The sequence below is a fragment of the Gobius niger genome (assembly GCF_951799975.1).
Source record: "Gobius niger genome assembly, chromosome: 5".
NCBI lineage: Eukaryota > Metazoa > Chordata > Actinopteri > Gobiiformes > Gobiidae > Gobius > Gobius niger.
Window position 1 is genome coordinate 8,348,582 of NC_136856.1, and position 22,755 is coordinate 8,371,336.

General features: G+C 41.4%; 1 protein-coding gene and 1 long non-coding RNA gene across 4 annotated transcripts in view; one reads left to right on the forward strand and one right to left on the reverse strand.

Moving 5' to 3' along the window:
- micu3b (mitochondrial calcium uptake family, member 3b) overlaps window positions 1-19,329 on the forward strand; it is a 45,156-nt gene extending 25,827 nt beyond the window's left edge. The window contains exons 9-15 of one of the 3 annotated variants that reach the window (XM_079556244.1): window positions 515-610; window positions 2,733-2,821; window positions 3,493-3,664; window positions 11,043-11,151; window positions 11,217-11,374; window positions 13,227-13,295; window positions 19,060-19,329. In XM_079556244.1, the coding sequence (XP_079412370.1) occupies window positions 515-610; window positions 2,733-2,821; window positions 3,493-3,664; window positions 11,043-11,151; window positions 11,217-11,374; window positions 13,227-13,295 (693 nt within the window). In that variant the 3' untranslated portion in view covers window positions 19,060-19,329. The remainder of the gene's footprint in view (window positions 1-514; window positions 611-2,732; window positions 2,822-3,492; window positions 3,665-11,042; window positions 11,152-11,216; window positions 11,375-13,226; window positions 13,296-19,059) is intronic. The other 2 variants (XM_079556245.1, XM_079556246.1) reach the window with 2 other exon arrangements.
- The window catches only part of LOC306962938, a 162,344-nt gene that overhangs the window by 89,805 nt on the left and 49,784 nt on the right, over window positions 1-22,755 (reverse strand). The window lies entirely within an intron of this gene.

Sequence of the window (22,755 nt, forward strand, 5' to 3'; positions counted from 1 at the left end):
CCTCTCGCCTCCTCTCGCCTCCTCTCGCCTCCTCTCGCCTCCTCTCGCCCCTCGATGGCGGCGTGGTTTGGACATGTGTTGGTGCTGAGTGCCAGCAGAGTGCACGCTCCACTGCAGCCCACTGTCAGCCCTGTCTGTTTCTGCCTGTCTGACTGTGGCCCGCTGTCAGTTACTCTGCCCCGCTCTGCCGCCATGTTTTTATTTCTCCACCAAACTCTGAGTGAACCGGGGCACTTTGACGACGGCAGAGCGCGTTGCATTCCTGCCTCACAGCAAGAAGGTCCCAGGTTAGAGCCAGGCGGACGTATAGAGATAAAGATGTGCAAAAACATATATAAGGAAGCTGGGATGTTTAATTCGACTCTGGGCCACTGTCAGTTTCTCCATCTCCCTCCACTTGCATGTTTTCATTTCTCTGTCTGTTTGTGTGAGTAATGTTTGTCTTTGAACCCTCTCTGTCTCTGAAATGCATTGTGTGTGATGTTTCTGCTAACGTTTGCTTGGATTGCTGCAGCAGGTGGTTTTAAAAGACCGCGGGCATGAGGACCAAGGCATGTGGGACGCTCTGAGACACGGCACGAGTCAAGTGCTGTTTTCTGACCTCGCTGAGGTACAGACCGCCTCTGTGTGGGAGTCACTGTATCAATTCATAATGTAATAACACTTATCTTGGAATTCTAGGATCCAACAAGTGCTCAATGCAGTTTCTGTAGTCAACAAATACTAGAGAATTAAACAAATGAAATTCTACTTAACATGATCTGTGGAGTTTAGACTAATCTGCCTTTTCCATTACACACAGTGAAGTATCGGGGGAAAAAACACAGATTAAGGTTTTCTTCTTCATGTATTAAAGAGAATGTAGGCGAGCAGTTTTCTATAATGTGTTAATAATAGTAGAGTAATTAGCTATAACATATTGACCACAGGCAGGTTAAATGATTTACTTGATATAATTGAGATATAATTGATCCTTTTTTTTTTTTTTTACTGAAGCCCCTCCTTAACCATGTTGGAGACAGGCCAGGCCCCCACAAAACTGCAGCTCACACAAGTTCATCAAAACATAAAAACAATAGACACACCTCAGTTCAACCACAGCTCTGTGATGATTTTAACCATTTTAGCATCAGCTCTAATGACCTCAGCTCCCCCTGGGTCTGGAACCACTGTGACATTTAATGGGATACATTAGTCAACAACTAGTGGACATTCAGTCCTCAAACCAAATGTGTTAGAAGATGGAAAATAGTAGTAGTGTTTATAGCTTTGCCAAAACAAAACGATGGTTAACCCTAGAACACTATCGCTAACACAGTCACTAACGCCGGGTGATTTTTACTCGAGATAATCCACCCGATAAAAAATACTTGACAATACATGACACATTTGAGTCATGTTCTTTTATATTAAACTGTGTCATGTCTAATAAAATGGAAAATAAAAAAGCATCATGAGAGGACCAGATAAAAATGCTCCAAAATCCAGAATTTGGGAACAAAAAATTCCTATAAAATAAAATAATGAAGATGGAGACTTGTTTTTTGGTCGACCCATTCCTGGGATCTGTGAGACTTACCTGGTGAAGGCTCAGTGTCCTTGGCACAAACAGCCACACGAGAGAGAAACTGAATATGTCATATTTTGAATGGGTATAAATGACCAGCTGACTAAAATAACTATGTGTTACTCACTTGCTGTGAGACCAGAGACACCGAACTCTGTGACAGGAGCAAAGCTGTAGCTGAAGTCGCAAAATAAAAGTGGCAGCCCTGCATGTCAACCTTGAAAGGGGCAAGATTTCCTGATTAAATACACTAATATATAATAATAATACACTGAAAATCACCCAAACATGTGTCTGTAGGAAAAAGAGTTCTTTGGATCAGGAAAACACCCAGGCCATCCACGATCTCAAAGACAGAGCTGAAGCCCAGAGACCCAGGACATTCAGATAAACGCAGCATAATGAAAATCACATAAATGTATTGGCTGTTCTGTTGTGTTTACTGCTCTCCTTTAGTTTATAAGTTTAGACCTTGGTCGGGCCTGGTTTTCCCCTGGTTTAGTGGGGTGTTTCCTGTCTGCAGTGATCAACAACTATCAAAAGTGCTCCAAGGAGAGGATTGTAAAGTGGCAGCACATAATGTACCACAGGAGTGAAATCTAAGGCAAGCTAAAATAGCAGATTCAGAAGTTGTATTATATGAAACGCTTTTTTGGGACATTTAATTGACGTATATTAACCACATTCTTTAAACGTAAGGCGCGCTGGTGTCTCCCTGCAGCTGCCCCCTTCGTGAGGACAGTGGGGCTGGATTTAGTTTGCTGCATGTAAAGTGCCTGCTGCAAAAGAAGCCACAGTGAAACATTAACCCCTAACTGTTTAAATGGTTGATCTCACTGTCTATTAACTCACATCTAACTCAGACCTGCTGCTCGGATATAAAACTGTTAATGTTCAGCCAGCGCCACGTCCATCAAACGTACTGTAAGCAGGAGACCGCCTGTTCTGGCAACGTTTTAGTTTTAGACTTTTTTGACAGGTTGTGAAATGAAAGACTCGCATGTGCATTTTGGTAAGATATTCATGTGAGAATCTAATAGTTCTGCAATGCAATGTTTGGTTTCTCCTCATCAATCTCAGTGTGTCAGTGTGTGGGTGAGAACGTCAGAGAGCGATGAACGATTGCGTCCATAACATTTTTTTTCTTCATGATGTTCTTTCTCAGTCGGTGGATGACAAAGCTGAGACGACACTCCTGGTCCATTTCTTTGGCAAAAAAGGCAAAGCGGAGCTGAAATTTGAAGACTTTTACAAGTGAGTGCTCTTCCTGCTTGTGGTAAACAAATCTCCCCTCTGATCTAAAGTGTGCACGAGTGTCCTGAAGAAACTGGTCGCTGTAGTTCGCTTTTTACTTTGCTTTTAATCTTGTTATTAATTATATTTGATAGAGTTTTGGGTGTTGATTGTAATTGCACATTAAGCTCTTAACCCTGAGCACATTTTCTCCAGTTTAGCTCAAACCCAACGTGACCGAAAAGTGTCAAAAGAGCGATAAAAACCTGCTGGAAATGTAACAATAACACAATAAAAACAGCAGCAAATACATGACTAAAGAGCGATGAAAAATCCACATAAGAGCAACGAAAAACGTGACGAAAACCGACAAAAAAACCACACACAAAAAATGACAAAAAGCAAAACAAAAACATGACAAAAACTACGAAAACACAACCAAAATGCGATAAAAATGTGGTAAAAACACGGCAACAACATGACAGAAAAGTTACAGTTTAGCAGATCTTAGCTTTCAAATGAGGCGTTACACTGGCCCATAGGCATCTCGAAGAAGCTTTTAGGTTTGGGTGAAGTCGAACTGGAGAAAATGTGGGGGTTTCGAGGTTAGCTGATCCTATGGGAGGATAGTATTCACAAACATGAGTCTTTTGAATGAATTGTGCTTTGCAAATAAACTCTGGTGTGGTCAGATTCATGGACGACCTTCAGACGGAGATGCTGGAGGTGGAGTTCCTGTCGTCCTCCAAGGGAATGCCCACCATCAGCGAGGAGGACTTTGCTCGGATCCTGCTGCGCTACACCAACGTGGACGACGTCAGCGGGTACCTGGAGAACGTGCGCAGCAGCTTGCCAGAGGAGAAGGTGCAGTGATATTGATATTGATCGATATAGATCTGAAGCAGTTAAAGCTGGAGTACCTGTTTTCTTTCTGTTCAAACACTGACATTTTTTGTTTAGGCCCAAACTTGTTTCTAACTCTCACAATCCCTCCTGTGTATCCAAATTGTTCAGACAATTTCATTATATGCATGTTTCACGCAGGGCTTAATTTGAGGGCTTAAATTTATTTTTATAGCACATTTATGTTGACCAAAGTGCTTCACAAAAAGGTCTACAGTACAGAAACAAAATAATATAATAATAATAAACAAAACACAATATACAAACAGCAAAGCACTAACAGCACAGATTTTGGCCAAGATATATGTGCTAGACCAGGGGTAGGCAAGTTTGTGTCATGGAGGGCCGATTTTCTTCAATGTCAAAACACCAAGGGCCGAAACTCGCTATTGTAACCCAAAGTAAACATAAATTATGCACATAATATATGATCTAATGGGGTGTTTTGCTGGGAAATGTAAAAATATTGACAGTATTTTCCACATTTTAGAGTCCTTTTCACGTATCTGGTCTCTGATTTATGAATAAATGTTTCTTCAAAAGTCTCTTGGGGGCCCACGTTGCCTACTCCTGTGCTAGACAGTGTTAAAAGCTTTTGTATAGAAATAGGAACAGGCCACCGTTTTTACATACTGAGATATGTTCTTACCTTAGCTTTGACGAGTTCTTTAGGACCTGTCTGATCTTCCCCCGTGCCTTCAGTCACGTAAACACAGCGCAGACGGCGTTAGCATTTAGCCTCTCCCTCTCTCCTCTATAGCTCCAAAACAGGTCAAGATAGAAGCTACCAAGCTCTTCCACGTTTTCCCTATTTAAATATGGTTACGTGAAGTGTTCCACTACAAAGTATAATTACACAAAATTAAACAATGTGGATTTTCTAAGCGGATAAAAGGGGGACTATATTGTAAGGCGTAATAATACCAGGAGTAGTTCGAAATCCACGCAGTAATCTTCACTTTACTGTGCGGATGCCAAATTATAAGAACATATCTCAGTATCTCAGTATGTAAAGATGGTGGCCTATTCCTTTGAGCAACAATTTAAAACTGTCAAGTGACTGAGCAGCTCTGATGTGGAGAGGCAGGTCGTTCCACAGTTTTGGAGCTGCAGCAGAGAAAGCCCTGTCCCCTTTGGTCATATACTTGGAGCAAGGAACCTCCAAAAGCAGCTGATCAGCAGATCTCAGAGCCCAGATTCAGGAAGTCTTTAGTCAGCGGAGCAGAGTCACAACAAACGTGGATCTCCCCCGTTTGGGGAAACGCATTCCCCCAATTCTCGTTTTTTTTTTTTCCGGGTAAAGGATCCGGGAAATATTCATCTGATATAATGGTGTTTCATGAGAGTATTCGGGTAAATGTTTTGGCCTTTTCCCGATTCCATCACTTCAGACCAAAAGTGTTCCTGAAACTACTAATACTAATTTACAAATGAAGCACTGGTTTCACGCCCATGCACAGCCTTGAGCTGTGGCAAAGTGAAGCCGGGGAGACCACGCCCAAAATAAATGGCACACATTTAGACTGTACTTTCATCATCCGTCGCTCAATAAAACCTTAGTGAAGACAATGCAACAAGGTCAGTGTTTTTCTGTGTTTACAACATACAGTGAGGTGGCAAAAATACATTTACTTTACTACAACAAAAAGTCAGGTACCCCAGCTTTAAAACCAAATATGGATACTGTAGGTACAGACGGCAATGTGTCTGACCTCTCATGACCTCTCATGGCTATTTTTAACCGTTTTCTGGAGGTAAAGTAATGGTGGAGGAGGAAGGTCAGTTTGTTTCCCCCCTATTGATGCTTCGAACATGACCGTATAATTCCAAAATTTCTGACGGCAGCATTACTTTAATCCCCGCCTTAACAGAGCACATTTTCTCCAGTTTGCCACTACCCACATCTAAAAACATAAAAGTGGCAAAGAGCAACAAAAATGTGCCGGATAAGCAACAATAACGCAATAAAAAAGCAACAAAAACATGACTAAAGAGTGATGAAAAACCCCATAAAAAGCGATGAAAAAACAACAAAAACACTTCCAAAATGTGACAAAAACGTGTTGGAAAAGCAACAAAAAAATCGACAAAAAACACGACTAAAGAGTGATGAAAAAGCAAAACAAATCAACACGAAAGCCACAAAAGTGCATCAAAAAGGTGAAGAAAATGTGATGAAAAAGTGACTACAAAAAAACTACGAAAACACACCCAAAAAAACGCTTCAAAAATGCAACAAAAAATCAGCTTTGTACGCCTTAGATTTCAAATGAGGCATTACTCTGGCCTATAGTCAAGAAACCTTTAGATTTGGGTAAAGCTGAACTGGAGAACATGCGCTCGGTTAAAGGGGGGGTATTATGCAAAATCGACTTTTTCAAGCTTTACATCATGTTATTAAGTCATTCCCTCATTAAAAACATGCCTGAAGTGTTGCCTTAGCACATTCACGTATTTTCGAGTAATCTGTAAAAACTCTGATGGCGGCCATTTTAGGGATAAAACGCCTGATTCCTTCAGGAAACGCCTCCGACCTCCAGGATACGCCTCCGACCTTTCGTCACCAGCCGAGTAACCAACCACTGCTCCTCAGCAGAACCCCCTCCCCGCAGTGTCTAGCCCTAAGATGTAAACAGAGTCATCATGGAGGATTAGCTTCATGTGTTGTGAACCGGAGCCACAGCAGACTTTTACAAAGACACACATCAGTGTTTCTGTTACCGAAACACCCAGGATTAAAACCGGTGACAAGAACACTTATTTCAGTGTCTGGTTCTGCGCTGGGCCTTGATGATGCACAGAGCCTCCGGAGAAAGCTAATGCTAAGCTAAACCTCGAGTCATCACGTGAAAACGAGAAATATGCACACATAAAGTCAATAAAACCACCACACACATAAAGAACCGTTTAACAATGATCACACACGGAGCCTGGCTTGTTGATTTGGAAGTTTATTGCTCACATTTCATCTACAATGGGTCATAGCCGAGTGGTTTTCTCCCGGAGCTAACAAGCTAGCCGCGATAAGCTAACGGGAAAATTCACTGAATACAAGCAGCATATTATGCATTGAAAACGTCACTAAAACAGGCAACTGCTTGAAGCAGCCTTTATGGTGATCACACACGGAGCCTGGCTTGTTGATTTTGTAGTTTATTGCTCACTTTTCATCTACAGTGAGTCGTAGCCGAGTGGTTTTCTCCCGGAGCTAAGGCACTATTAGCCACGACAAGCTAACAACCTTCACCTTCACAACATTCATTGAAAACAGGCAGCATATTATGCACAAATAACGTCAATAAAGCAGGCAACTACTTGAAGCAGCCTTTACGATGATCACACAATGAGCCTGGCTTTACACATTTGTGGTTTATTGCAGACTTTTCATCAACAATGAGCTGTAGTCATTATAACAAGCTAACGGGTAACCTCGAAAAACCACTGTCCACCTGCACAGATAATGTCCGTCTTTTGAATCGTATGGGCTCCTGCAGATCCTGGTGTCGTCCATGGGGGTATAGTTAGAGATCCATAGGGCATGGCAGATGCAAAGAGAGAGCCTCCAAACAGCAGTTATTTTTCAGGCAAGAGCCCCTTCCAAGCGTCCGGTGTGGAAGGTTTGTCTCCAAATAATATCCTGTGTGGCCATTGTTCACAAAGTGATAAACAGTAGCTCCTTTCCAACAATACAAATTAAAATGCACCGATCGTAGTTTCAATACAGTTGAGACAACGAGCGCAGTGTTGTGATGCCACAGACAGCGTGTGGAGGGGGCGTGTCGGAAAGGGTCAGAGGTTCTTAAAGAGACAGAGGCCTATTTCAAGTCTTTCGCTACCGCCATTTTGAAAGAGCAATTTTATACAAGGCAGTTATTCTAATTTACTGCATTTACAGACCAACAGAAGGTTTCGTCATCATTGTAGTGTGCCATAGACTGGTGCTATGTGGCTGAAAAAAGCATAATACCCCCTCTTTAAGGCATGGGTTAAGCGGTTAATAAGTTCTTAATTCTGACCCAGTAATTGACCTTTAAGTATTTTTTTAAACAGCTCCAGTGCCCCACATGAACAGCAGCTTTCACAATATAAAAAGCTCTCCTCCGTCCACTTCACAGCCTCACTCTTTCCGCTGTCGCCCGTACAGTCTCCTCTCCAGCGCTCTTCTGAATTATCTGTTGAGTGAAGCATCCTCATCGGGCCGCTAATTTGTGTTTCCTCTCGACTCTTTGACCCGCAGTGCAAAGCCGCGAGCGCCGGCCCCTCGCGCGCCGCCGCCGGGGTGATGCGAGATCCCCATTCACCATCAAGTGGCGCCCATCATTTGCCTAAGAGATATTTTATGGCCCGCGCCTTGTTAAAACAGCAAGGCGTCACGGATTACTCACTGCCTCGTTTGTTCGGTGCCTTGTGTGCGCGGCCCCTCCGGTGAGAGAGGGAGATGCTATCCCGCGGGACGGTTGAGCGGGTTTCAAAAGACGCCACCCTTTAAGTCGTCAGCCAGCCTTGAGATGTTTGGAGATTCATCACGCTTTGTTTTTGTTTATACAAGTATCGGGTTAATCTGCTTTTGAAAAACTCTGCAAACGCGCTGACCTCGGCTTGAAAAAGAAAAAGACAGAAAAGCTACAATGCCCCCCCCCCCCCGTCCCCCCCTTCTCCTGTTGACAGCTCAGCGTGTCCATACGGCGCGGGGGAAATCCATATAGCGGACTGATAGGCGCGTTATCGGGATCTGGCGGCTCCAGAGCAGCCAGGGATTCCCCGCCGCTTTAGATACATGCACTCAGTTTATGTGGGTGTTTGTACTTGATATGAAAAATGTATGTAATCCAACAAAAGAAACACATGTTAGGGTTTGAGTTGACTTCATACATGTCCTATTCCAACTTAAATGGACTGTTCACCACAACTGCCTGTAAAATCCTTCACTGTCACTCAAAAAGTTGTTACTTTGGGTCCGAAGTGCTGTCATGCACGAGCTTAAAGAGGGGGTGTTATGCTTTTTTCAATCACATAGCACCAGTCTATATCACACTACAATGATGACCAAACCTTCTGTTGGTCTGTAAATGCAGTAAATTAGAATAACTGCCTTGTATAAAATTGCTCTCTCAAAATGGCTGAAGCAAATGTCTTGAAATAGGCCTCTGTCTCTTTAAGAACCTCTGAGCCTTTCCGACACGCCCCCTCCACACACTGTCTGTGGCATCATTCTGCTGAGGAGCAGTGGTTGGTTACTCGGCTGGTGACGAAAGCTCGGAGGCGTCTCCAGGAGGTGGGGGCGTTCCTAGGAGGACTCAGGCAAACCTATCCCTAAAATGGCCGCCATCAGAGTTTTTACAGATTACTCAAAAATACGTGAATGTGCCAAGGTAAAGCTTGAAAAAGTCGAATTTGCATAATACCCCCCCTTTAATATAGAAGGTGCAGTTACACGTATGACCTGAGGTGGCAGTAGTGAGCATAACATGGCCAACTTGCATCTGGCCACTTTAAGTAAGATGATGTAACCCCTTAACCCCCACCTGAATCAAAAAACTTAAAAAAAGCAACAAAAAAGTTACAAAAACGTGACGATAACGTGACAAAAAAGCAACAAAATATGTGATAAAAACACATTTAAAAAAGCCACAAAAAAGAGACGAAAACACAACAAAAAAGGGGCGAAAATACTACATCAAACACGCAAAAAAAAAAAAAGTTTTGATCAGTTTTGTTGTCGTTACACTGTTCTCTAGTCCAGAAGCTTTTAGATTTGGGTAAAGCCGAACTGGAGAAAATGCCCTCGGTTCCGTAAGAGGTTTTAAGTGAAACAGTGAATCCTCATCAGTGTTTTAGGCCATACTTCTGCTTACCCTCACTTTTTTCTTATCCAGTCCAAACTCAAAGCCTATTGTTCATAGCGGCCTGGTGGAAAAAGCCTGGCCTGGTTTTCATCACTGTGCTAGTCATGTTTTTTATGCTTTTTTGTCACTTTTGGGTTGCGTTTTTTGTCGCTATTTTGACGTTAGCGACGTAATAATAATAATAAAAATAATTTGTCAGGTTTGTGAATTCAATCACTGTCAAATACCGATGACGGCATCGTGTCATAGAAGGGGCGTGGCCTTGCCGAGGGTGAAAACAGAATCTTTTGGGAAACACACTTTTTCATTCTTTTTAGCAATTTTCTGGCGAAATATAAACACATTTATCACATTCAAATGAAGTCATACATTTTGTCTTGATTGCAAGTTGAGCTCAAAAACAAAATAATTTTAACCTCCCGGCTGGCGGAGCATGTTGGTGTTCAGGGCACGGTCCTGCAGTGGTTCAGGTCTTACCTGACTGACCGGAGCTTCGCTGTCATGATCGATGACTGTTCTTCCTCCTCTACCCCACTGTCATCTGGGGTGCCACAGGGTTCCATCCTTGGCCCGGTCCTTTTCTCACTTTACATGCTACCGCTCGGGTCCATCATTGCCAGACACAATTTATCATTCCATCTTTATGCCGACGACATCCAGGTCTATTTACCAGGACTCCCTAACCCTGCCTCTGCTCTTGACTCCCTCCATAGCTGCCTTTCGGACATTAAACAATGGCTCGCGCAGAACTTCCTCCACCTAAACAAAACTAAATCTGAATTCATTATTTTTGGCTCCCAGGATGTTCCTCAGATTCAGTCCAGGGTCGTGGGTCCAGTCCGAGATGCCGTCAGGAACCTGGGAGTCATCTTTGACCGAGAACTGAACTTTAAACAACAAATAAATGCCGTGGTCAAGGCCAGCTTTTTCCAGCTGTGGCTTTTGACTAAGGTGAAGCCTTTTCTCTCACGCCAAGACCTGGAGAAGGCGACCCACGCATTTATCAGTTCTCGGTTGGACTATTGCAACGCTCTCTACTCTGGCCTCCCACACTCGTCCCTTTTTAAATCAAGATTATAGACTCATTTTTTCAAACTTGCTTTTAATACTTAGAGCACTGAATTGTGTCTAGGTTGTAATTATGTGGTGTTTTTAAAATGTGTTTTATCTTTCTGTGAAGCACTTTGGTCCTCCTGGTGTTGCTGTAAAGTGCCATATAAATAAACTTTTATTGATTTATTGATTGATTAACCTCTATATAATATCATAGGCCTTTAGTATGCAGTGATGTCACCTGCAATCGAGCAATACCAAACTGGTACCCAGCCCTAATCAAAAAGGCAAAAGGTGCTGAAAGACTAGATCAGATAAAGGGTTAGTCCTGAGCAGCTGTGACTAATTTGGGAAATACTTTCAATAATAATACTTCATCATACATTTTCTTTATCGTTGTAAATAATCTTTCTTTGGCTGTTTTTGTTTTTTCCTCCCAGGGGATCACCTTCGAAGAGTTCAGGTCCTTCTTCCAGTTCCTGAACAACTTGGAGGATTTCACCCTTGCGATGCACATGTACAACTTCGCCAACCGCTCCATCGGACAAGGTACAGCTGTGGATTTCCAAAGTGTTTCACATCCAGCTGCCACATTTTCCGTTCGTGTCTCACAGACGAGTTCACCAGAGCCGTGTACGTCGCCACCGGCGTCACTTTGACCCGTCATTTGGTGAACACGGTCTTTAAAATCTTTGACGAAGATCACGACGACAAACTCAGCTACAAAGAGTTCCTGGGAGTCATGAAGGACCGGCTGCAGCGCGGAGAGGGGGTGAGAGCCACTGCTTTACGCAGCACATAAACATCAAGCTTGGATTGAAATTACTTGGGTTGGCAATATTATCTTGTTTTGAGCGTTTTTCACTCAAAACAAGTAAAAATGGCAATGGCATGCACATGTTTTCTGGTTACCGTAAATTCTCTAATACTGGCCTGTAGTCCATTAGCGGCCGGGTCTCTAACAGGGGCCGGGTTCGCGGCTGGCGGAGGCAAATAAACGCCGGTCTCTAAAACAGGCCTGGGCTTTTATTAGAAACTATAGCGGTAGAAATATTCCCCATGTTAGGAATTTGTCTCATACTGATGTAAATGAAAACTCACGTGCAGGAAGTAACAAACGGGAACCCGGGCCGAGGGGGACGCTGTGGAGGAGCTGATCCGAGCGTAACTTTGACACAGATTTAGACACTTTTCAAACTCCAGTGACTATTTGTGGAAACAGGGAAAGCAACAAATGCTGTGTGACCCTCCAGGGTTTTAATAAAGTCACCATCGCGTCTTCAAAGCACGTCCAGCTGCTCCGTGTGCAGGTCAGTCCCACGCCTCAAAATAACTCCTCCCATCAGCGCGAGCGCCTCGTCTTCTCTCGGGTCAGTCTCATGATCGATCACAAACACAAACGCTCCGTCTGAACTCGCCTTTTACACAAGATAACAACAAATAATCCGGTCCGCGGTAAAAACGAAACAGAAACCTGCAGTGACATTGATGTCAAAGCTCCGCTAACAGCAACGAAACACTTCCTGTTGTCCCGACAAAATAAAAGGCGTCAATGTTCCAGCCGCTGGGAGAGGGTTTGAAATGTTAATTAATAAATGAACCTAATATTTTAGGTGCAAATGGACACAAATCTCGTTTTTCTTCGTTTTCCTGGTCGTCCGTTTTGCTCAAATAGAAATAAAGGCCTGTCTCTAATTGTGGCCTGGTTCCAATAAAGGCCTGGTCCTAGATGCCCTTGAGTAAATAAAGGCCCCGGCCTGTATTAGAGCATTTACGGTATGTCCAAAACTCATATCATTTTGGGAAGATGTATATTCAACAATTGTGAAGATATTGGGCTATATACTTCCTAAAACATGTTTGCTGTTATATTTTGGTTATTTCATGGGGGGTAATGTGGAAAAAAATGATAAATATTTACTGAAAATACTGTTAGTAGCTTGTAAAAAGGCTATTACCCAAAAATGGTACAGAATGGAACTTAAGACTGGCTACAAATTGTGAAGGGAATTTTGGAGATTTTGACCCATAGACTGAGGACTCAAGAAGAGCAGTGTCAAGAAAAATGGGCAATTTTCACTTCAACGTCACATTGTTAAAACCATTTAGTTGGTAAAGTTCTACTTTTAATATCCCAAGTGTCCCATGTTTGTATTGTTCAAACTTAAAAACAATAAAAAGAAAGTTGCAAACAAAAAAATGGCAATGGGACAAGTGCAATTTTCTTACCCCATTGGCAAGAACTCAACAAAAATGTGACAAAAATGTGACAAAAATTCAACAGAAATTCAACCAAAACTCAACAAAAGCTCAACCAAAAAATGATAAAAATTTAACAAAAATGTGACCAAAAAAAAAGAATGAAAAAAAAAATGAAAAAAAAAACATGCAAAAGGTGACACAACACAGCAACAATGCGAGGAAAAAGATCAGTTTTGTGGGTCTTAGCTTTCAAATGAGGCGTTACACAGGCCTATATAATAGCCAAAGAGGACAGAATGCATTTGGTTTAGGCGGGTGGTAAGAGGTTAAAAACACATCGTCTCTAAACCTGTGAAAGCGCTGCCATCTAGTGGACACTCAGAGACTTAAGCAAGAAATCCTAACTGTGTGTGTAATTTCAGCGCTTCAGAGCCGAAGAGAAGTTTGTATCTTTCAAGTCCTGCTTGAAGAAAGAGCTCTCTCACAAATAGGTAACTCACACTTCAAGAAACACTTATACACTTTATCTTTTAGTTCTGTAACAAAGATAATAAGATTTTGGTGCATTCTTGTGTTGGCAAGACACTCGATCTGTGTGAATGAAATGCTGGAGTGAGTGGTGCTCCACAAAGAGGCTGTTGACACAAATTGGCAGCCATGTTTCCATCAGTCCACCCCAGGGCAGCTGTGGAAACACCAGTGCAGAGAGTGAATGAACAATACAATGTAAAGCACTTCTTGAAAAGCACTATGTAAGTGTAAAGCATTCGAAGCATAACCATTGATCAAATTCCCCACATTCCTGCACATGACAGTGGGACCAGCACCGCAATTTTAGACCCTTAATCTCTTGTTTTAAAGCCAGACTTTCCCAGGCCTGTAGTCTCAGATTAAGCTCTCACATTGTTGAGCTGAGGCCCTGGACCAGAGCGTTAGGTTACACTGTAATATAAATCAGCTGCTACCGGACACCGACTTAACGCTGAGCGGCGAGGAGTCACCTGTGGTGTGTTCAGTGGACGTGTGGACGAGCTGGAATTAAACACAATAGCAACAATTATTTTATTACATTCATTATGTCTTCTTGAGTAATACATTTTAGTTTTTTGGTTTCTTTTTGAAAGACACTAGGTAAAAACAAACAAAACTGTTCAAGTCGAAACGCGTAAGGTATTTGAGCAGTTTTGTTTGTTTTTACCTAGTGTCTTTCAAAAAGAAACCAAAAAACTAAAATAGCAACAATGTGACAATTACTTTGCAAAATTAAAGGATCTGTATCATGCTATTTTAGCCATTCCAAAGTGAAGTAGGCATTTATGTGATATATTGTACCTCTACCACTATGGAGCACTCATTTGTGTGATAAATATAAGTATTTTCTGGAGGTATTTTTCAAACCTGGAAGACATGATGCTTCGTTTCAGTTAACTCCGCCCCCTCTCCCCGAGTTGATGCAGCCGATGCAACTTTTGCAGTAGTAGATATAAAAACATAACAGCAATAAGTGAAGTTACTTCACAATGCAGTTATAAGGAGTTGAAATCTGCAACACAGCTTCATAAATGGCTAACACACAAGCTAGCACACGTTTTGACTCACTGCTCTGTCCTGGCTGCTCCATCGTCGTTGATTCTGGCCAAGGTTCACCAAACATCCATAAAGAGACAGTCACAGAAAAACACTATTTAGGCTGATCGTCGCTGAATCCCGGAGAGAAATTCCATCTTCTGGCGAGTGTCCTTTTCTTTAGGTTGAATAAAGTCCTGTCCTGCCCAAATGCGAATTTTCTCCGTGACATTATCGTCAGGTAAGAAAAAGAACGGGCGTGTCCAGAGTAGGTTAGAAAGAGCGCCATCTTCACAACCTTCAGTGCAATCATGACATCTGTTCAGACGCTCAGGGGGTGCGTTTGTTTTCTCTGCAGAGGCAGTGCAGATGCGTCGGGCACTTCCTCTTTTTTAATATATTTTTTTATACTGTTTTTTTTTGCTCCCGACAGAAATAATGAAAAAGCTGCAGTAAGGCATTACATTACAGACGTCGGGCTCTTCCTGTTTGACAGTGAGTGTCACAAGTCAGTGGTTTTCCAGGAGAGGGCGGAGCAGCTGCAAGATTCAGGAGAAATGCTCAGAACTGTCTGAATGAAGAACCACTCTGGGGGTGTTTTGATAAGGAAATAGCTTAACAACATGGCTAAAAGCTATGATACAGGACCTTTAAAGTACAGAGAGACAGCAAAGCTCGAGACAGTTGACTTAACAATCCCCTGTAAGACGCCTAATGCTTATTCCATAGTAATGCCTTTCTGAAATCTTCCTACAATATTTGTCAAACCTCCAGTACAGCAGCTTTTTATCCCTTAGAGCAGAGATAGCATCACGCTGCTCCAGTCGTCCTTTGAGCTGTTTTTACTGTGCGTCCCAAATTTTTTTGCATCTTCCAGCAGCCCGCCGGGAGTCAGCTCGCGCCGTCACTGTGCAAACCACAAGGGATGGTTTTTTTGTGTTTTTTTCTGCTGAATCTGTGCAGCTGTGGTCAGAGCTGAGGACCAGAACTCCGCCTTAAAAAGAGATACAAGTGTGGAAATGAGGCCAACAAGAAGCAGTGCAGTTTACAGTTTATAGAACATCATGATTGTGACTGGTGGAAACAATTACATTTTAAAGTAATCAAATTATAGAGAGAGTTTAATTTGGTTATAATGTCTTTAAGTGGAGTCCGCACATGTGTTATTGTAGTGTTACTCTCACTGTCCCATCTTATTGTCTACTGTCGTGGTTTGGAGGTGCGAAGGTGGAATGAGGACCTAGATGCAATCAGCCAACCAAAATACTGAACAGAAATTTAATGGACGATTCCAAGGATAACATGCAGAAAACAAAAACTCACAAAACGGAACCAGGACACAGACACATGAATGACAATGATCCAACAAAGACAAGGGGAAACAGAGGGGTCTAAATACACAAGGAACAGGGAACAGGTGAAACACATTAGGGCGGAGCAGGTGATCAACAAAGGGGAAGCAAAGCAAAATCACAAGGACAGAACAGACAAGTTTTTGTATAAAGCAAATAGAAAAATATTGCCAGTGAACATCCAAGAAATGTTTGAGAAAATAGAAAGTCACTATAATCTGAAAGGAACAGACATCTTTAACAAACCCAGGTTCAATTCTAAAGCAATGGAACGAACTGTCACAGTGACAGGAATCAGTTTATGGAATAAACTCCAGAAAGAAGTGAAAAAGTCAGAAACTCTCCTGGAGTTTAAAATACACATAAAAGCTACAATGTTAAAAAAGTTTGAAGTACTTGGACATGAATAATGTGGGATGTTTGATTTGAACAAACATGAATACGACGGTTTGTTTCTTTTTGACCATTTGTAAACATTCAAGAATATGAATTCTTCGGTTCTGTATTTTATATATTGAAAAAACTGAATATAGAATACAAAAACATCTGTAAATATATATATAAGACTGTAAATATATGTATGTAGACATAAATACATACCATTTTCCAAAGGACAACAGTGTGAAGTGTAAAGTGTGAAGTGACAAAAGGGGCAGATATTATAAGACTTGTTCTTCTCCTCTGCTCCGTTTCATTCATACTGTGTTGGCGGTTTTATTGTGATTGCATAAGGTCACTTTTGAATAAAATAAATAAATAAAATGAAATGAAGTCAAAATAAAACACTAAGGACAAGAACACAAAGCAAAATCAAGGGGGAACTGAACATGACAGACAGAACCGTGACACCTACGACGAAAGACGGTGAAAGTGAATGGTAGTTTTTTGTTTCCTAAATGCTACATTTTTTTCCCAGGATGGGAAAGGCCGCAAATCGACTCCCTAATCATTGGTCAGATTTGTGCTCATTCCTGCAATACATCTTTTGTAAACTCTACTATTCTTAGGGTCAGGGTCAGCAGTACCAGGAGTACTTTGGCGTCCACGCAGTAATATCTCCACTTTACTGCACTGACGCTGAAGTACTCCTGGTATTGTTACGCCTTACAATATAGTTCCCCTTTTTATCAGCTTAGAAAATCCACATTTTTCAATTTTGTGTAACTATACTTGGATCGTGCAACACTTCAAGTAACCGTATTGAAATAAGGAAAATGTGGAAGAGCTATAGAGAGCAGGAGAGGCTAAATGCTAACGCCGTCTGTGCTGTGTTTACGTGACTGAGGGCACGCGTGAAGACCAGACAGGTGCAAATCATTCAATTCTCAATGGTGTCACAATCGGGACTCAGTGGCTAATCCATGTGTGAAAATATGTCTCCTCATAATGTAAGCCTGGAATCCACTGATGGAAGAACCTGCTCATTCAGGATGTTCAGCTGATCTCATTCTTTGGGCTCATGGTGTTGTTGAATCTTGACCTGACCAACTTTAGCAACGCCAGATCAGAACAGTTCATTAAGTCCAGGAGTTGGGGACTTTTGTGTATAAGAAAATTAACAAACAACAGCATTACAACCATGAATTAGAGAATCCTGCAGTACATGATTATTCCTCAGGTGTCTTGAACTACGACAGTGAGGTTTAGCGCTTTCTGTTCCCTCCTATTAACTGCACAATTACTGTTATACTGTAGCTTTATTATTTACATTGTCAGTAAATAATAGGATTTGCATTTTAGCTCAGAATCAATATCAACAATATATAAGGCTCAATTACACAGTCGTACATCCAACATTAGATTAACAACAGTGAGTGAACATTGCAGACTGAAAACAGGTAATGCTAAAGCGATAATGTGCTTATGGGGATTGAAGCCATTAGCGACACATTTCAAGCTGTTGTTGTTTTGTTAGCGAGTGAAAAATGGCTACTGTTAAACAGGGCATATGCGGATCAACACGTTTGTAGTTTGTTATGAGGCACAAATGATCTCTGTGAGTGGTTTGTGGCTCGGTGCGAATTGCTTTTTAAACGTGCGATGATGAAACAGTTTATTTTCTTCGACAGGTCAAAGTCAAGTCAAACACCCTTTAAAATGTGCTCAGTTCAGGATTTTTTGTTGTTGTTGCACGTATTTGATAATAATGCCCAACGCATCTTTATCTCTATAGATACAGACGGCATGTCGTGATAGAAGGGGGCGTGGCCATTTTCTGGTGAAATATAAACTTATTTATCACATACAAATTGCAGATTGTTCAATAGAAGTGAAAAAAAAACCGGCAGTCATAGCAAGCGTTAGCTAGCGTTAGCATTAGCACGACGCTAGCATGTAGCATCATGTTCGCATTCTCTGTTTTTTTATGTATCTATGGGCTGTTGAACCTCTTTGCTCCTCTCAATCTTTATTTAGTCGTCTTGTGATGTTTATGTGGAATTTAAAACCGTATTTGAATTAGAAAAGTATCTCTTGTGTGAGAATGTCTCCCACAGACACGCCATTTGTAATTTAAGAACCGGAAACAATCGACTGGCAAAAGTAGTGGCCGATACAAAGGCATTGACAAAAAATTTCGTTATTTTAATCTCTGTAATGATAATGTTGTCGGTGATGAGTTTAATTTACTGTTTGAATGTTCAAATGCGGAAGTTGTCACTAATAGAGAAAAGTATTTGCCAACATTTTATGTAAGACACCTTTCAATGTTTAAATTTATTTCAAGAAAGAAAGAAAGAAAGAAAGAAAGAAAGAAAGAAAGAAAGAAAGAAAGAAAGAAAGAAAGAAAGAAAGAAAGAAAGAAAAAGAAGCAAGTAGCTTTTGAATAATTAGAAGCGAAAAAACGGCAGTCATAGCTAGCGTTAGCATTAGCACGTCGCTAACATGATGCTAACATAGCATCATGGGAACATTCTCCATTTTTTTTAATGTATTTATGGGCTGTTGAACCTCTTTGCTCCTCTCCATGTCTTTTAATCTTTATTTAGTAGAAAACTATATTCATATCTCAGCATTTGTTAAAGTAGTTTTTGAATAATTAGAGAAAGTTTAGATTTTTCTCAAAATTGTTTCCCCCCTTAACTGTTTTCAAACATGACCATATATGGACGATTCCAGAGATGCCGTCTGTATCTATATTGATCTGAAACAGCTAGAACACAATATAATTTAATTTCCTAATTTTTCCATACATTTTAAATTCACTCAAAACAAAAGAGACAAAATAAAAACATCAGATCAGTTGCAGTTGACTTTTGTGTGCAGTTACTGAAGTGCAGTATTTGAAGTATTTCCTTCCCCTATAACTAACGCACTCTCCATCTTGTGCTCTTTGCAGGTGAACGTCCCGTCGTTGGTGCATGTCTCGAACCCGATGCCTCTCTTCAGCCCGACTCGGGGAGTAGTGGTTGGTGCATGACGAACTCAGTTATCTGTTAAACCTCTGCCCTGACTGTTGCAGCTGGAAAAAGAAAGTACTTAATTAATTTATAGTTCAGGTCATAATAAACATGTTATTTATTCATCGCTTTGTAAATATGTTAATAATAGCTTTAAAGTCAAGCCCTTTATGACGCAATAGACCCTTTAAGAAGGACAAAACACTCTGGGAAACTTGGAGGATGCATGAGAAGAAGTAGTTGATGCTGTAGTTTGAGGATAAAATAATGGGAAACGTGCAGGACTTTTCCAAACTCAATTACACGTATACGGTTTGGACATGCTGTTCAATTAGACATCCTTCATGATTTGCAGATTTAAATACATTATGAGACTAAATCTGTCACTGGATGTAGTTTTTATTGTAATTATACTTATTAGCAGAAGCAAAACCCGCTTTAACCGAGCGCATTTTCTCCAGTTCGACTTCACCCAAATCTAAAAGCTTCTGGACTGGAGCTCACAGCCCAGAGGCTAAGGTAGCGCCTCATTTGAAAGCTAAGACCAATGGGTGAAGAAATCCCTTCTCTTTGGTCCTCATGGCGGGAGCTGACATTGCTGTAATACCACTCCCTGGTGGCCGGGGCAACTCCAAAACTTTGGAAACAGGATTCTAATGTAGCTTTGGGCCTTGTTTAAAGTAGTACTAAGTAACTCATGCCCCTAGAGGCCATAAGCGCCACTGCAGGTGTCGTAGCAAGTTGCGATTTTTTAACTTAATTGTCCGTGAGAGCAAATACTACGCTGACAGAAAAGGTCGAAGGGAGAGAGGGATATTGTGCATCCAATTACACAATGGAGATACATTTTTTCACTCAAACTTGGCTATAAATTAAGTGGCGCTCAGTGTTAATTTCGTCGACTAAAATATTTAGTCTTAATTTTAGTCAAAGTGATATTTTTGACGACTAAATTTGGACTAAAACTAAATCAAATGTTTTTCATGAGACTAAAACTATGACTAAAATGTCCAGATATTTTAGTCGATTAAAATAAGACTAAATAAAAATGAAAAGGAGAGACTAAAATCATCCAAACTTCTATTGACCGTCTGAAAGAGCCTCAGATCATGTAAATTCTCTGCCAAAGGATCAGCTGAGCTTTGTTCATGTGGAGCAGCTCCATGAAGCAGAGGAACAACATTAAATATGATTATAATGAATATTATCAATGCAAAGTCGACTAAATTGACATGCAATTTTAGTCGACTAAAACTAGACTAAAATGTAAAAGATTTTTTCGACTAAATCTCGACTAAAATTACATTACATTTTAGTCAAAAGACTAAGACTAAAACTAAATTAAAATATGTTGTCAAAATTAACACTGGTGGCGCTAGCCTGCAGTTAGCTTTGCCCGTTAGCCTGTTAGCTTCTGTGTGTATTGGTGGCTCCGGTCCGGTGGCAGTCAAGTTGCAATTGTGGTTTTCTGGTCAGAGACACCAGGGGGAGATGAAAGACCCTCCAATCATCCCATTAACACTTGTATTACCCCCTGAGGGACTATGAAAGGGATTTATCAAGGTAAACAAGTTACTTACTATTGCTTATCTTATCTTTAAACTGCTGAAAAGCCTGGCTCCAAAGAGTTTTTCTAAAATAAACTGGCTATGACCCATGTGCTGGGCCAGGTGTCACATTTTTAACTACGCTGGTTTTTGTACTTCAGCACTAAAAAGTGGAAGCCTAAGTCTCGTGGTCGGACCGCCTTTGTGCCCTTTTAAGGAACAGGCTTTGTAGAAGGAGATTGAGCAGCCATGTTCATTTCACAGACCGCACGGGATCATTACTATGAATGGGGCTGAATGGGATACACCGATCTCTATTATTTAGATCTATGGCCACGACCCACAAAACGGATCTGATCTCTTTTTTCACATTCTTTTAACCCTAACCCATCTCATTATTGCGTTTTCGTCACTTTTTTGTGGCACTTTTATTGCTCTTTTGTCACTGGCTTCTCTTGTGGCATCTTCATCCTCGTTTGTGTTGCTATTTTGTCACTTTTTTCAGGAAGCTTTTAGACTTGGGTAAAGCCAAACTGGAGAAAATGTGCTCGGTTCAGGTGGGGGTTAAGAGGTTAACGATCGTTTTTATGTGAGTCACATGACAAAAACACCACCTGCCGCCATACTGGATAATATTTCTGATGCAAACAATGTCAAACTGAACCTGGATTGAGCTCATAAAGCCCCAAACTGCTCATCTATCCTGCTTTTCTCACTTTTTACTGTCACGGAGGCAACAAGAGGGCACCGCACAAACTACACTGGCATATTTAAGCTGAAAATTATAGCTTAAGGTCTTACTTAATGCAGTACAGTGTGAAAAGTCTTCTTGCGACTGAAATATGCTGTGTAAATGTGTGTGGATATTAAGTTTAATTATGTAATGTCACACTTTTAGAGAGAGATATTGATCGGTTTCTGCCCACTTAAAGGAATAGGCCACCATTTTTACATACTGAGATATGTTCTTACCTAACCTTAGCCAAGTTAATATATCCCCGTCTGGTCTTTGTCCGTGCGCTCTGCCAGGCACGATGCACGTAAAATGCATTGTTCACAAGTTATCCACGCTTCTTGAACTGTTCTCTGCAGCTCTCTACAAGTCACACAGCTTCTATTGACGGAAGTGAGCGGGGGAAGTCTTTAGGAGTTACTGCGCGGACGTTTTGCTCCTCGTATCATTACGCCTCACAATATAGTCCCCCTTTTTATCTGCTTATAAAATCGACATGTTTACATTTCTGGGTAAATATACTTCGCATGAAAACACTTCACGTAACTTTATTTAAATAGGGAACACGTGGAAGAGCTTGGTAGCTTCTATCGTGAGCTTTTTTGGAGCTATATGACATGTGGGAGAGGCTGCGTATGTGCTCCGTGTGCGTGACAGAGCGCACGGACATAGACCAGACGGGGGTATATTAACTCGACTAAGGTTAGGTAAGAACATATCTCAGTATGTAAAAACGGTGGCCTATTCCTTTAAGTCCATGGAAAGCTGTGTGTTTTCCATCAGTATGGTGCTGACTGTGTTGCCATGGAGATCGTACATCAGCTTTAATAAACCAATCATGACAGAGGGTCTTCGAAAGCCCCTTAACAGCACGTTCATCCTGTAGAGTGTCGTGTCATCAAAACTAACACCCAGGCTGTGTCTTAAGCCATAATCTCTCTCATTAATGTTACCAAGGCGAGGGTCTTGAACTAAACCAGGACACATGAACCAAAAAGCAGAAGAAAAAAGGGATTAAACCGCAGGAAAACCAGGTTGAAACTGGGTTATTCGGTATAAAACGAAGACAAGATCCACGTTAAAGCCAGTGTGGGACGTTTTGTAGTCTTAACATCATCTTAACCTGAATCTTGAGCTTCTCCTGTGTGTATGAAGCCACCTCCACCTCAGAGCTGGAAGTATCAGGGACGACCTCTTTATGAATACGCTGAAAAACTGAAGCCATATGTTTGTCCTCCGCCGGGACGCTTATCTTAAATTAGTGTTGGTTTTGCAAGAGTATTTATAACCCCCCTTTAGGCTGCGTATAAGGCACTTTCTCTGTCCTGGGATGAACTGGAGGGGACCGCTGTGCT